Raw genomic sequence first — 14,837 nt, 5'->3', positions numbered from 1 at the left:
GCGGCCCGGCTCGGCTCGCGTCGGCTTGGCTCGGCCGTGCTCGGCCCGGCGCGCTCCGCTCGCACCACCATGTTTGCAGTCGGCAGGCAATAGGGGCAGAGCGCCCCCCTGCAGTCGCTGCAGTTCTCTACGGGCCCCGCCACCAGGCCCACCAGGCCCACCAGGCCCTCCAGGCCACTCGGCCCCACCTGTGACCCCTCACATGGCCAGCGCCCACCCCAGGTACCGGAACCCGAAGGCAGGACGCACTTTGCTCATAATTTGGTAGACAGCAGAAGGTTCTTGTTGTTGATTTGTTGCGGGTGCATGGTGAGACATTTGATTCGCAACAGCGCCAGCTAAATTATTGCACAACTTGCACAACTCGACCTTGCCCTCCTCGTGAAGGTGATGTGAGATGGGAGACGGGTTGGCAGCTTGTCGTTCAAACTGCGCCAGTGCAGTGCCCCGTGCGAGGCAAGAAATACACTTCGCTTACCATCGGCCGGGCGGCGGGCTTGGGCTTCGGGGAGGTTCGGTCCTCCATGTCCAGTTGGTGGCGGCTGCGGCTGCGGCTGCGGCGGCCCGTTCCGGTGGAGCTGGCAGAGCGCCTGACGGACGACGGTAGGCCGGCCGCACCACGGCGGCGTGCGACGCGCGGCCCGCCGCCGCATGACAGGCGCTATCGGCGCGCGGCAGCCTGCCTGCCTGCCTGCCTGCCTGCCTTGCCTGCCGCTGTCGTCGACGCTCTGTCCCTCTCGCACCTCGATGGGTCACGGAACGCACAGCGAGTGCGAGAGAGACAGAGTGCCTCCATGTCGTGCAACCCGTGGTCCCTGTCCGCAGGCGACGCCATGGACGACCGCACGGTGGACCTCATCTTCGCGGGCTCGCTGCAGAGCCTGCCACCGGTCAGCTCCAAGATCGTGCGCATCTTCACCAGCTCCACGTTCACAGGTCAGAGTAGAGCGATGCTCGTCCGTTGGTGCGTTCCGTGAATCGGGAAGCTCCACGGCGAGCAGCCGAGTTCGAAAGAGCCGCGGGCAGCGGCAGGCGGCGCGTGACGAAAGCCTGTTTCTGTTTTCCATTTGCCGCCATTGGCAGACACGACGATGGAGCGGAACACCCTGATGGCGCAGTGCTACCCTAGGCTCAAGGACTACTGCAGGGAGAAACACGGCCTGGAGTTCCAGGTGAGCAAGCCGGGCAGCGCTACAACCGAGTCCAAAGCAAATGTCTTACGATGATGAAAGGCTGAAATAACATAGAGCAGCATCTTCACCATGAGAATTTTAGAGTGGGGACGCTTTGTACGCCTTGCCGGGCCCCACGCACCAGGCGGGGCCATTCGGCCGTTCCCTCGCCGAACGTCCTTTGGGCCAGTGCCTGCGACGCCCACGCCATCCACGCTCGCCCACGCCCTCGCCCTCGCCCTCGCCCTGGCCGGGACGCGCCTAGCCAAGTGTGCTGACCAGCACCCCGTCGGCAGGCCGCAGGGCCGTCCCGCCGGCCTCATGTGGCTTTGTCGCCACCGCACTTATGCCCCCTCCCCCTCCCCCTCCCCCCTCCCCCCTTCCCCCTTCCCCCGGCCGTGCGCAAGAGGCAAACCCCTAATGACTGCAGCCGTGGAACTTTGGATAATGCGGCGTCACGAGCGACTAACGACCCGACCAGGCCGTGGGCCAAGCCGTGGCCCGCACCATGGGCACCATGGCGTCCACCGTGTGCCGGCATGCAACCATGGACCGGCGCCTTCTGGATCACGCTGGGAACAAACTTATCGCACTTCGCGATGCATTTGACGCCCCCCCCCCTCCACCTCACCTCCACTGGTTTTAATCAGCCACGCTTGTTTCGCCCATTTCCCCCAGGTGGTGGACATGCGTTGGGGCGTGAGGGACGAGGCCACCGACGATCACATGACCACCGAGCTGTGCATGAGGGAGATCGCCAACTGCCAGCGGCTGTCCATGGGGCCCAACTTCGTGGTGAGTGGGACGCCGCCAACGCCAACCACCGCCAGCGCCGGGGCGACCAGGGGCGGCCAGGGGCGGGCCCCGCCGGCAACTCGTTGCCGTATCCGATCGACGTGCCCGCTGGTTTGCCGTGGCCCGCCAGGTGGAAACCCGGACACGGCCAAGTCGACTCGACTCCACCGCCGGCCGCGCCGCCGCGACGCCACGCTGCCTTCCCCATCTTCCTCTCGTTTCGCGTGGCGCGGTAGAAAGAGGAACAGGAAAGGGACGGATAATGTCTGGTCAATAATTTATTCGGAGCGTCGGTACTTCGCCAACTCGGGGAGATCCGGAAGATCCGCACATGTTCCCAGTACCTGTTCGATCCTGATGGAGGCTACGAAGGCCGAAATGGAGGTTCCGTACCTTTCAAAGTACTCTTTTTTTTTGTTTTCCTTTTCACAGTGTGGCTTGCGGCTTGGCGGCCTGCCCCGCCCGCCGCCTGCCGTGCTGAGCGAGCTTTGATCCGACTCCAAAGCGACGAGCCTCTCTGCGCGAATTCGATTAGAAAACTTCCGGCGAATCGGCTGAGCTGCCGAAGCTGCCGCGGTGGCGGCGCGCTCCGCCCCCCTCTCCTCCCCCTTTTTTCGGTGTGCAGAGCGGAGTGCTTCTTGCCTCCCTCAAATGTATCGCGCGGCGTTAAGATGGGACGCCGAGACGGCGCCGGTACAGAGAGAGAGAGAGAGAACGATTCTTTTTGATGGGGAGGGAGTTGCGAACAACAACATCAACAGGATGGGAGGGTGGACGCCGCCAGGACGCCGCCAGGACGCACACAGCGAGAAGTGAAGCTCTTGTCGACAAAATACGCGCTCCATTTGAAACGCCCTGAATCGCCCTCTATGCACAGCGCAGCTCGAAAACAAAGAGTGGATTTTTTTCGCGTTTTCGGAACTTGTGTGATTTCCCTAAAGTTTTGCAACCACCAGGCCGGAGATGTCCGAGTCCGAAGAGGCGCCTGTCGCTGTCGTGCGCTCGGAACTTATTGACTCATTCCCCGTCCGCGCGCGCGTGTGTGTGCGTGTGCCGTAGTCGGCGCGGTCCGTGCGTGCGCGCGATCGTGCGCCAAAAACGAGCGTGTCCGTTCTCGCTCCGTCCTTGTCGCGCCCCGAGCCAAGCCCCGAGCGGCCCCGCGACAGGTAGCGTCCCCCGCGGCACGCGCGGCGCACGGCGCACGCGCACGGCGCACGCGCACGCCACGGCTGAGATTGATTGCGATGCGGTAGTGAGGCCCGCGATGTTCTCGGCCCACGCGGAGTGCACGGTGTGGCGCGCGGAGTGGCGCGCCCAGACGACGGCCTACAGGGGCTCCGACCACACCGCCAAAAGCGACTCCCGTGGAACAATGTTCAAACATTCAAAGAAAAAAAAACTGAAGGTGTTAAGTATGTTTTGGTTTGAAATTTGGTGTCTTCCCGGCCTGCTCTGCAGGTGTTCCTGGGCCAGAAGTACGGCTACCGGCCCATCCCGACGTACATCGTGTCCTCGGAGCTGCAGATGCTGCGCGACGAGCTGGCCTCCACCGGGACGGACGTGGTGCTGCTCGACACGTGGTACCGCAAGGACAGCAACGCCGTGCCGCCCGTGTCCGTGCTGCAGCCCATCTCCTCCATCCTCATCAACTTCAATAACAAGGTTAAGAGGTGTTGAGGGCGGCGGCCGGCGGAGGCGCCGCCTTGGATGCGCGCTCGTTCCCCCCACAAAATTTGATCCTTCAAAATTCGTCAGAATATACGTCGGCACCGTTTAAATCACGTTGAAACAAAAAAAAAAATCCCGACGTGAAAAATCCCTCAATGAAAAGGTTTGGTTTTTGTGGACGACCCCGTCTATCTGCGCGTCGTTTCCGACGAATGCTCTCTTTCCCAAATAATTACCGACGAAAATGTCGCCAATTGCCGGCAATGCGGGGGACGCTGCCCGGCCCCGCACCGCCGCGGCGGCGTATTGAAAACATTTTAATCATCACGCCACTGCCATTCCTGGTGCCTGCCCCGTCTGCCCCGCCTGCCCCGCCTGCCCGGTCTGCCCCGTCTGCCCCGCCTGCCGGTCTTTGGCGACTAGACCGCCCAGCCCGGCCCGTCCCGCGTCCCGCCTCTTCCGGCCTGTCCTCTGCCGAGTCCCGAGTCCGGCCCAGTCCCACGGGCCGCCCCTTTGCGCTCGCAGCGCCCTCTCTATTTAAAAAAAAATGAAAACACCGAGCTTTTCATCCCCCCTCCCCCCTTCCCGGACTTATTCTCCCCGCTCCCCTTTTGGTCGGACCGCGTCGACTCTTTTTTGGTACGAAATGATCTTTTGTCCATCGAGAACCCTCTCCTCTCTGATCCGCGCGCGTCTCTCTGGCCGCCGCTCCAGCCCCCCCCCCCTTTCCACCCCGCGCCGCCCCGCTCTTCATTTCTAGCTGGAGATGAATTGCTGGCTCCAAAACTCGCCTGGTTTGAGGGAATAAGCAAGCCGTGCTGGCGTGGCGTGGCGCGGTGGTGGCGCGGCGCGGCTGCGCGCAGCGTGGTGCGGATCGAAGATTCTCTCTCATTTTCTACTCTGGCGGGCGGGGCGGGGCGGGGCGGGGCGGGGCGGGGCGGGGCGGGGCGGGGCGGGGTGGGTGCGGGCTGCGCCCCTTGAAATTGACGTGCAGCCCCGCCGGCCCCGCCGGCCCCGCCGAGCGGCGCACCGGCCAGCCGGTGAAAATTGACCAACTTTACGGCACGGCGCTGCGCTGGGCCGCGCCGCGCGGTTAGGGCCGGAAAGGGAACGGAGTCCTTGACGGAGTCTGAGGGAACGATTTGGCGTCCTGTCCGCAGCGCATCCCCAAGCTGCAGCAGCACGACCAGGCCGTCTGGTGGGACACGCTGGGCAAGATGCAGAAGCTGCTGCGCAAGGCCGCCGCCACACTGTACGCGGCCGGCAAGATCGACAAGGACATCATGCACAACTACTTCATGTCCGTGACGGAGCGCGAGGTCATCAACGGCATCCTCAGCGTCAAGAACACCAAGAACCACTGCCTGGCGTACGTGCGCTACATCAACAACATCAACCTGCAGAACCTGAAGAAGGCCTCGCTCTTCCTCGACGTGCTGAACCGCTCCCTGGACACCGAGGCCTCCAAGCTGATGAGCAACCTGCGCGACGAGAGGCTCACGTCCAAGATCGAGGCCAGCAACTACCAGAGGTAGTCCACCACCCACGGAGCTTTAAACGTAGTGGGCGCTAAGCGGCCGGAAAATGAGTAGAAATCACGCGAGCGAACGAGCGACGCGAACGAGAGGGGAAAAGGCGGGAAAAGGCTTTTAATTTGCTGAAACTACCACGATCTTTCCATTCAGGCCGCGCTGTGCCCGGCTGTGCCGCACGGCAGCCAATGAGGTGGTGTGGGGCAGTGGGCCTTATCGTGGGTGTGTTAACGATGGGGGAGGTTCGGCTCGCCCCGTTTCGTGGGAGGGGTGAAAACTGTCCCAAATTACCGTTACGAAATTAATGGACGGTCCCTCGGCTCGGCGCCTCGGCGCGCAGGTACACAGTGGAGTGGATCGGGCGCGAGGGCCTGGACACGGAGACGCACGAGGACTACCTGCAGCACTTCATCACGCACTTCTACCGCAACATCACCAAGCTGGTGGACCGCGCCATGCGCAAGGAGGACTCGAGCGCCCAGGGCCAGATCGTCACGGAGATCCTGCAGCACCTGCATGCCTGCAACAACGCAGTCAAGGTTGGAGGTTCAATTCCCTGCCAAGGAATTTTTTTTTGTGTTCCAAATCTATTTTTCTCTACCCTTATGAATGCACTTTGAAAACCGCGACGAGCTCCTCCGGCCTCTGACCGCAAGCGTGCCCTCGCAGGTGTTCTACGGGCGCGAGCAGGAGCTGGACCGGATCCAGCGCTACGTGCTGGGCGAGTCGGACAAGCCGCTGGTGCTGTACGGCGAGGGCGGCTGCGGCAAGACCTCCCTGCTGGCCATGTCGGCCGGCAACACCTCGTCGGGCTGGTTCCCCGGCGCGCGCCCGCTCAGCGTCATCCGCTTCCTCGGCACCACGCCCGACTCGAGCGCGCTCACGCCCACGCTCATCTCCATCTGCCAGCAGATCTCGTACAACTTCATGCTGCCCTACGAGGACATCCCCGACGACCTGGTGCCGCTCACGGCCCACTTCAAGCATCTGCTGACGTGCGCCTCCAAGGAGCAGCCCCTCATCGTGTTCCTGGACTCGGTGGACCAGCTGACGGGCGCGCAGGACGCCAACAAGGTCTCCTGGCTGCCCACGCGCCTGCCGCCCAACTGCAAGGTCGTTGTCGAGCTGTCGAGTGAGTCCTGGACTTGCTGGCGTTGCCAAACTAACCGCCCTCTCCGCAGCTGATCGTGTCCTGCGCCGCGGAGGCCGACAACGCCGAGGTGTCGCGCGAGTACCACCTGCTGCGTCGCATGCTGGACGTCGAGGAGCAGTTCATCGAGGTGACGGCGCTCGGCGAGGACCTCGCCATGCAGGTCATCAAGTGGGTACTGCCAGCAAACCGAATCAAACAAAAACAAAAAGGGTCGAAACCAGAGCGGCTTTGGCGTGCAGGATGTGGATGCGGACGGCGTGCCGCGACCTCACCAACTACCAGTGGCGGCTCGTCTCCAACGCCATCAGCTCGTGCTCGCTGCCCATCTTCGTGAAGCTCGTCTTCGCCGAGATCTGCCGGTGGCGGTCCTACACCAAGCCGCAGGACACGCACCTCGCCGCCACCGTCATGGACTCCATCATGATGCTGTTCGAGAGGATCGAGAAGCAGGTCAGTGAGACGTCACAGTGCAGTGGCAGTCCGCGAGCAGCCCGGCTGAATCGTCGCTCACTGCCCCGCAGCACGGCCGCATCCTGGTGTTCCACGCGCTGGCCTACATCACTGCGGCCAAGAGCGGGCTGTCCGAGTCGGAGCTGGAGGACCTCATCTCGCTGGACGACCGCGTGCTGGACGACGTGTACCAGTACCATATGCCGCCCGTGCGCCGCATCCCGCCGCTGCTGTGGACGCGCATCCGGAACGACCTGCCCAACTACCTGAGCGAACGCGAGGCCGACGGCGTCAGCGTCATGAACTGGTACCACAGGTAGGCGCCGCAGCGTTTATGAACTGGTATACCACAGGTTGGCGTCGAGGGGCGGCCGCAGACACTGCCAAGTCCCTGATACCTGTGCAGGCAGTTCCGAGACACGGCCAAGGAGCGCTACTTCAAGAACATGAACATGGCCATGTACTTCCACTCATCCATCGCTGACTACTACCTCGGCATCTGGGGCGGCGGCAACCCCAAGCCGTTCAAGTACACGGAGATCCAGAGGCACAGGTTGGTCGCCGTGCCGTCGTGTTGTTTTCGAGTTGCCAAACCGGGCGCTGACTTTGGCGCTTGCGGTCCAATTTGCAGGTTCAACCTGACGGACAAGGAGGGCTCCGCCGACCGGAAGGTGCCCGTGCAGCCGCTCGTGTTCTACACCAAGGACGGCAAAGTGTCGCGGTACAACTTGCGCAAGGCGAGTCCATGACACACTTCTTGGGGAGCTCCGCGTCCCGCCTCGCGGTCCGCGCGGCTGACGTGAACCGACCGCCTAACCCTCGCCAACCGGCGTCACTCCTCCGGACAGCTTATGGAACGCGGGCTGGTTGTCAGTCAAGTAGCTGGGGAAGCCAGCCCCCGCCCCCTGCCAACCCGGCCCTGCTTCACGCTCCGCACCGCGCCAAAACTTTTATCATTTTGTGCGCAGTTCGGCGAGATGCCGTACCACATGGTCCGCGCGCGCCGGTTCAAGGACCTCTACGAGCACGTCCTCTTCAACTACGAGTGGCTGCACGCCAAGCTGTCGTCGTGCCCGCTGCAGGCCGTGCTGTCCGACTTCGAGGACGCCTGCAACAACATCGACGACCGCGACGCCACCAGGTGAGGCGGCAATCCGACAATTCCATTTTCCATTTCCGTTGAACAAGTTTTGTGAGAGTCCGAGGACACGTGGCTTCTCTTCTCTCCTTTTCTTTCCCGGCGCTTGGCGCTGAAGATTGGGGTCCACCGCACGGTGGCCGTATGCGTGTGTGTGCGTGTGCGCGTGTGTGTGCGTGATTGGGGAGGTGCGCGGAAATCCGGGGCGGTCGGGACGGCCCGCTGTCTCCCCAGAGATGCCCCGAAGGAACGGAAAAGGGTCTGTCGGGGAATTTAACGGATACGGTCACTTTGCGGCGGCCGCGTCTCGCCTGGCAGGCTGGCAGGGTCTCGGCGGACGTCCACATCTACATGTGTGGGTGTTTGTGTGTGCGTGTGAGGGGGAGGGGGAGTGGGATGTGGGTGACAGACTTGGTTTTGTGGAGCTAAGCTTCGCCTCAACTCGAAACAAGTCAAATTGAGTGATTGCCTGATGTGTGTTTGCTAGGGAACAGGCGCACAAGCAGCAGCGGTGAGTAGCTTTCCGGATTGCCACACAGCAGCGTATGTGCTACTCCTTTTCTGTCTCGGACCGTCGAGCATAAATCTTCTATACCTTCTTTCCTTCTGACACTATGTAATGTTTTCTTCTTTTCACGTAACTTTTGAATTGTGTATATATTGCCTCTTCTACGTCTTTCAGCTTTGTTGTCTGTTACCGTTACTAATATTCCTTCCTGCACTGTATTTTGTTAATCATCGTCTTACTTTACAGCCCACTTGTAATAACAGTGTTTCGCAGAGAAACTGTATACTTTGTCCTTGTACTGTCTTATGCTACTTTGTTCATGTACATTTCATCGTTTCCTTTCACTTACTTACCTATCTACTGGCAGTAGTTGTCCATTTTGTCAATTTCTATGTATTTTTGTTTTGTTTTTACATTTCTCTTCTTCTTTTTCTCAAGTACTTTTGTCGCATCGTATTATTTCAACTCTCTACACACATTCAAAACATGTATCCATCCACACACTCTCACTATACTATTGCCGTAGCACGAGTAGCGGAGAACTCCCTCCAAATGCACTGTACTGAATCAGAAGGGGTGTCAGGGTGGGATGGGCTCTGGAAAGAGGTAAAGCGCGCCATGCCCCAAAAGCAAGGTTTAACGAGTACTTTCTCACATGCCGAGGCATATAAACTTTTCGGTATTCGGAAGGGGGCCCGCACCACCTCGCATTCAGAGCCGCCCCGGTGGAAGGCCCTGGACGCCACCGCCGCACTTGGAGGGAGTTCTCCGCGCTCGCCGAACGCCGAATGCACCCTGGCCGCCGCCGCCGCGCTGCCGCTGCTGACCCACTTGCCCGTCCGTTCCCCAGGGAGCTCCACCTCGTGGCCGACGCCCTGCGCCTGGGCGGCGCCATCCTCAGCGTCTACCCGGACATGCTGGCGCCGCAGCTGGTGGGGCGCCTGCTGCCGGAGATCGGCGTCAACCCCAACGTCAAGATGCTGCTCAAGGACTGCGACGAGAAGGGGCCCGCGCACTGCGCGCTGCTGCCGCTGTACCACTGCCTGCACACGCCCGGCGGCCCGCTCAAGGTGCGCGCAGCAACAACAACGCCCACGCCCTTGTTGTTGTTTTGTTGGCGTGTAATGAGCGCGGCCACGTTACTGCGCAGTACTCCCTGGAGGGACACCAGTTCGCCGTGTTCGCGTTCTGCCTGACGGCCGACCTGCGCTACATCGTGTCCATCTCGAACCGCTTCATCACGTGGGACTTGTCCACCAGCGACATGACACGCGACGTCAACCCGGGGCTGGAGGGCATCATGCAGCAGCTGGTGCTGAGCCCGGACAACCGGTACGCCGCCGCCTACACCAACAACAACCAGGTGAACAAACAACAACGAAACGTCCGAGTCGTAAGCGCGGTCCGGTACGAGCTCGCCCTCGTCTGTTCCAGTCGGTGCTGCTCAACATGCTGACGAGCGAGTTCTTCCTGCTGGAGAACGCGCTGCGCGACGAGGAGGCGGTTGTGGGCGTCTTCCTGCTCAACACCAACGTGCTGGTGTACGGCGCGGGGTCGTGGTGCCGCTTCGACATGCGCGGCGGCTTCCAGGAGAAAGGCAACACCCCAGAGGACCCCAAGACGCGGCCGCTCCTGCTGCTGGACATGACGTCCCTGGAGGACTACCGCCAGGTCTACTGGAGCGGCTCCCTGGACGACCCGGCCATGCGGCTGCGCACCAAGCTGCCCACCGGGGAGCTGGAGCCGCTGGACTTCCACAGGTTTGCACCAGAGCCGCAGTCGCAGCGCGCCACGCGGAGGCGGAGTGGAGAATAACAATGCCCGCCTCTGTCTGCAGCGCCATGGTGCTGACGGCCGACAAGAAGATCCTCTACTGCTGCACGGAGGATGGCGTGGCCGCCGTCACCAAGTACAACCTGAACGTGGAGGCGGGCAAGTGGGAGTTCGACCGCCGCCTGCCTTCGGCCCGTGAGTACAGTGTCGCGGTGCCAGTCACGAACCGGGCGAGCAAACGGTTTACCAAGTCTCTGTCTTCTGGTTTGCAGCGGCGGACGAGCGCGAGAGCCTGCTGCAGCTCAAGGTGGCCCCGGCGCACGCGGCCCTGCTGGGCACCACCAGCAACGGCTTCGTCGTGTGGGACTTGTCCAGGGACATGGTGGCAGAGCAGGACCCCATGGCGGACCCGCTGGCCGCCGACGAGGAGGAGGACGAGGAGGAAGAGGTGGCCGAGGCCGCGGAGGGCGACCAGGAGGGCGAGGCCCCGGAGGTCATCCCGAAGAAGCGCTCGCGCCCCGGGCTGCCCAAGGACTCGGCCATCATGTTGTGGCTGCCGCACGGCACCAGGAACATTTCCACGAGGTACGGAAAGGGATTAAAACCGTCGGAGCAGCCAAAACTATCCAATTCAAAACTGACGCGTTCTCCAGGATGCTGACTTCCAACTCCATCATGATCTCGGCGTCGAGGGACTACGCCGTGGCCGGCGTGCGCAAAAGCCTCTACGTGTGGAGCCTGCGCGACGGGCGCCTGCTCAAGATCCTGGACGCGCACTTCGGCCGCATCATCCAGCTGGAGCCGCTGACGGTGGGCTCGTGGAACTCGGTCGTCACCTCCTCCATCGACCGCACCGTCAAGGTGTGGAACATCAACAACATCTTCGAGCAGGTGCACGTCATCGACCGCCACGAGCTGCAGATCGACTCCATCTGGTACGTCGCCTGCACGGTGCAGACCTCGGTCCTTCGACTGTCATTTGCGTGACCTGCTTGTCGGGCTTGTCGCTTGCAGCGTGTGCGGCGCCGCGGGGGTGGCGGTGACGGTGACGCGGGGCTGCGTGGGCGTCTGGGACCTGCGCGTCGGCAAGCTGCTGACGAGGCTAGCCGACTCGCCGCTCGGCGCCATCGTGACGCACGCCGTCATCACTCAGGACGGTCGCTTCATCGTGTCGGCCGAGTCCGGCAACATCCTGGTGTGGAACCGGCTGACGGAGCAGGTGCTCTTCAAGGAGGAGCAGCAGGGCGTCCGCCAGCTCGACCTGCTCGAGGACGGCACCCGCTTCCTGGCGGTGTCCAGGCCCAGCCCCGCCAACGCCGCGCCCAACGCGGAGCCGTCCAAGGCCACCGCCACGGCCACGGCGCGCGCGCTGCCGAGTGAGTGCTTCAGCTTGGCGCCGGACCCACGGCCAGCAGTTGCACCTCGTGGCTGCGTCCTCGTCAATACCCCACGCACGGAAATTGTCCATTAGGTTTGCCTGTCGCGGAGTAGTGACGACGGGTCAATCAGTCTTTCACGTGTGACAGTGCCGCATTAGTGGCTCTCGGGGGCGGAAAGGAAAGGCAGCCGGGAAGCCGGAGCGCTTGGCGGGTTGGCCGGGTTGCCTGCCGCCAGGGCGTGGCCTCCGCGCCCCGCCATCCACGACGGCTTCCTGGCGGGCCGGGCTGCGCCAGTGGGCCAGGCCGCGTGCCGCACGCCGTTTCGGGGCCGAGATTCTCGCCACGTCCTTACAGTGCCGAGGAAATGGAGACCCGGCGTCTGCAGCCAGGCGGGCGGCCAGGACCAGGCAGGCAGCCGGGCTTCGGCGGTACCACTTTATTCCCCGAGGACGGCCAAGAAACGGTTGCCTGCGCTTCGCCGCTTGGCCGCTTCGCCGCCGCGCCGCGTTAGACCCGTTAGACCAGCCAGACAAGACTCTTTCTTCTCTCCTTCCTTTCTCTTCCGCCCGGTTCACCTCGCCGCCATCCTTCTCCTCGTCGTGATCCCCTTCGGATGGTACAAGTCGTGCTCCGCCATTAGCTTCGGTCACACTCTTCGACCCCCTGAACCCGCAGGTGGTGGCGCCCCACCCCCGGTCCACCGCCAGCGCCCACCCCCACCCCCGCCCCCGCCCCCGCCTCCGCCGCGCCGGGTCTCGTGGAAAGTACCCCCAGACTGCTGCTGCTGGCCCCGGCGCCCCGGCCCGGAAATCCCCAGCCGGACCACTCCAGTTTTCTCCATTATTTCTTTCCTCCTCTCCCGTCGCTACTTAGCGAGTGGCCTGATGAAGGGCACCGACGCCGTGCCGGGGCGGGGCGGGGCGGGGTGGGGCGGGGCGGGGGTGGATGGGTCCGGTGGTCCGTGGCCAGCAAGGCGGGGCGGGGTGGGGCGGGGCGGGAGGCACTGCCACACTTGGCTGGGCTTCGGGTCTACTCACACGGAAGGGTCCTGCCTGGGGTTGGCCCGGGGTTGGCCCGGGGTTGGCTCGGGACGGGTCGCCGCGGTCGCCTCCCCCCAGTGGCCTATCTGCCGCTCGGCTCGCTCGGCTCGCTCGGCTCGCCTCCAAAGATCGGGAACCGGGCTAGTTTCTGCGTCTGCCCCCATTACCACTCGACCACTCGGGTCTCCGTCAGGGATGCAGCCCCGGCCAGCCAGCCCAGTCCAAACAGCGGCGTCGCACCGCACCGCACCGCGGCGGTCTGCGCGTGTCAGGACAATCCACACCGCACCCGCGGTCCCAACCAGGGCACCGTGAAAGGACTGGCCCGGCGCTACTCTGCTGGAAATCCACCCCAACCCCACGCCCGTCGAAAACAGCCGTGCTGCGAACAACAACTCTGATCTCCGTTAGAAAGGCGGCGTGGCGTGGCGCGGCGGCGGGGGCGCTGACAGCATCCTGCCTGCGAGAGCGGTGTCAGCAACTCAGGAAACACGGCAGGCACGGCGCCGAGAGTGCAGCGTGCGCAGCGCGGCACGACAACCGCACAGCCACACACGTGCGCTGTGCTTCGCTGTGCCTGGTGCTGCCCAGACCACATCCTGGCGGTGGCGCGCTGCGCAGGCTGGCGGCAGGCAGGCGGCAGGCTCTCCGGCACCTCGCCGCCGCACGTCGCCGCCCGCCTAGAGGCCCCGGCGCGCATCTCGCGGGGGAACCAGCGGCTTTTAAGCCACTCCTGCTCCTGGCGCGCCACGCCGTAATCCCGGCGAAGCAGCTTCTCGCCGACGTCTCCTGTCAAATCTCTCCTTTCATTTTATTTTTTGGGAAACTGTTCTCGTGTGGCAGGCGGCGCCCGCGTCTTCTCGTTCGACTGGTCGGTGCGCGTGGCCCCCGGGGCGGCGTGGCGGCCCGCCGTGGTCACGTCCGACGGCCAGCACCTGTGCGTCATCGCCTCGGACAAGGGCTCCCGCGAGGCCGTCGTCGTGTACTCCGCCAAGAACGGGCAGCTGATCCACCGCCTGCCGCTCAAGCCCGTGGGCGTCAAGGTGGGGCCCGCCTGTCGCGCCGCGTCGCCTTCCAGCGAATAAATCATTCACGGCAATAATCCTCGGCTTGCAGGACGTGCTGCAGCTGGTGCCCATGCCCAACAAGGGCCACCTGCTGGCCGTCATGGACCCCGACAAGGGCAGTGTGCTGGACATCCGCACCAAGCGCCTGGTCCGCGCCATCCCCAAGTGGGGCGGCTCCTGCACCCGGGACGGCCGCTTCGGCCTGTGCGCGCCGGCCAGGGGCGGCCTGGAGCTGCTGGAGCTCAAGAAGGGCGCCACCGTGAGGACCTTCATCCCCAAGGTGGCCGAGGGCGTCTTCACCATCATCTGCCTGTTCAACAGGACGGACGAGTACGTGCTGTACTACCACAGCGGCAGGAAGACGCTCAGGGTTTTCAAGTAAGCGTCGCCTGTGTTGTTACCGTTTCCCGATGCTCGCGACTTTGGTGTAAACACTTTCCTGCCGCAGGACGTCGGACGCCAAGATGATCGCCAACTACCGCGTGGCGGCCGAGCTGAGCGCCATCGACTCGACGGACGACGGCTTCTGCATCGTGCTGGGCACGGTGGACGGCTGCGTGTCCGTCATGAGCATCGCCGACCCGGAGAAGCCCGAGATGGTCAGCTTCCTGGCGGGGATGCCGTCGAGGGACGAGCAGGTGGGTGTCGTGGCCGCGAAGACCGATTTTGTTTTCGAACGAGGGTTTGTTTTGACCTTGCTGATGGTGTTGCAGTGGAAGAAGAAGATGCGCAAGCAGCGCGCCAAGAGTCGCTTCCGAGCCGCCGCGGCCATCGCGCGGCTCTGCACGGGCTTCCAGGGCAACGCGGCCGACGAGGAGGCCGAGGACGCGGACGCCGACGCCGAGGCCGCCGAGGACGACGCCGAGGCCAAGGAGCCCGAGGCCGGCACCCCCATGCTGAAGCGGGAGCTCACCCGGGAGATGACTGTGGAGGGGTAGTCAGTTCGTACTGTGCGACTGTGTGTGTGTGTGTGTGTGTGTGTGTTGTACGTGGGGAAAGCCGGGGGAGAAGGGGGTGGGATTTAGTTTTGTACGGCAGAGTCTGTGTGGGAGCGAGCTGGGGGGCGATTAGGGCGTGCGAGTGAGAGAGTGAGTGAGGGAGGGAGATCCCGGGGGAGCTAGTGACTGTGATCTAGTGCTTAGCGGCCTCTGGGAGGCCACAG

General features: G+C 63.4%; 1 protein-coding gene across 1 annotated transcript; it reads left to right on the top strand.

Annotated features, from left to right (window-relative positions):
• Positions 1-85: 85 nt before the first annotated feature.
• On the top strand, positions 86-14,686 carry LOC117644247 (NACHT and WD repeat domain-containing protein 2). Its single transcript, XM_034383531.1, has 25 exons — positions 86-222; positions 826-936; positions 1,084-1,172; positions 1,851-1,967; positions 3,426-3,629; positions 4,796-5,166; positions 5,508-5,706; positions 5,837-6,280; positions 6,349-6,488; positions 6,560-6,770; positions 6,842-7,086; positions 7,177-7,323; positions 7,402-7,507; positions 7,739-7,911; positions 9,267-9,486; positions 9,567-9,779; positions 9,851-10,176; positions 10,254-10,384; positions 10,462-10,774; positions 10,843-11,124; positions 11,204-11,565; positions 13,452-13,651; positions 13,725-14,053; positions 14,124-14,313; positions 14,389-14,686. Exons 2-25 carry the CDS (start codon positions 834-836, stop codon positions 14,611-14,613), a joined length of 5,340 nt encoding a protein of 1,779 aa, XP_034239422.1. The 5' UTR covers positions 86-222; positions 826-833; the 3' UTR covers positions 14,614-14,686.
• The last annotated feature ends 151 nt before the right edge of the window (positions 14,687-14,837 follow it).

The sequence above is a fragment of the Thrips palmi genome, unplaced genomic scaffold, assembly GCF_012932325.1.
Source record: "Thrips palmi isolate BJ-2018 unplaced genomic scaffold, TpBJ-2018v1 HiC_scaffold_1, whole genome shotgun sequence".
Classification (NCBI taxonomy): Eukaryota; Metazoa; Arthropoda; class Insecta; order Thysanoptera; family Thripidae; genus Thrips; species Thrips palmi.
The sequence above is the reverse complement of the archived record's forward strand: the minus strand, read 5'-3'. Positions and strand labels throughout refer to the sequence as shown.

Coding starts and splice junctions, on each gene's coding strand:
- LOC117644247 (XM_034383531.1), top strand. CDS start 834: ATGGACGACCGCACGGTGGACCTCATCTTCGCGGGCTCGCTGCAGAGC. Junction 5,707..5,836: donor CCTGCAACAACGCAGTCAAG/GTTGGAGGTTCA, acceptor GTGCCCTCGCAG/GTGTTCTACGGGCGCGAGCA. Junction 6,771..6,841: donor TCGAGAGGATCGAGAAGCAG/GTCAGTGAGACG, acceptor ACTGCCCCGCAG/CACGGCCGCATCCTGGTGTT.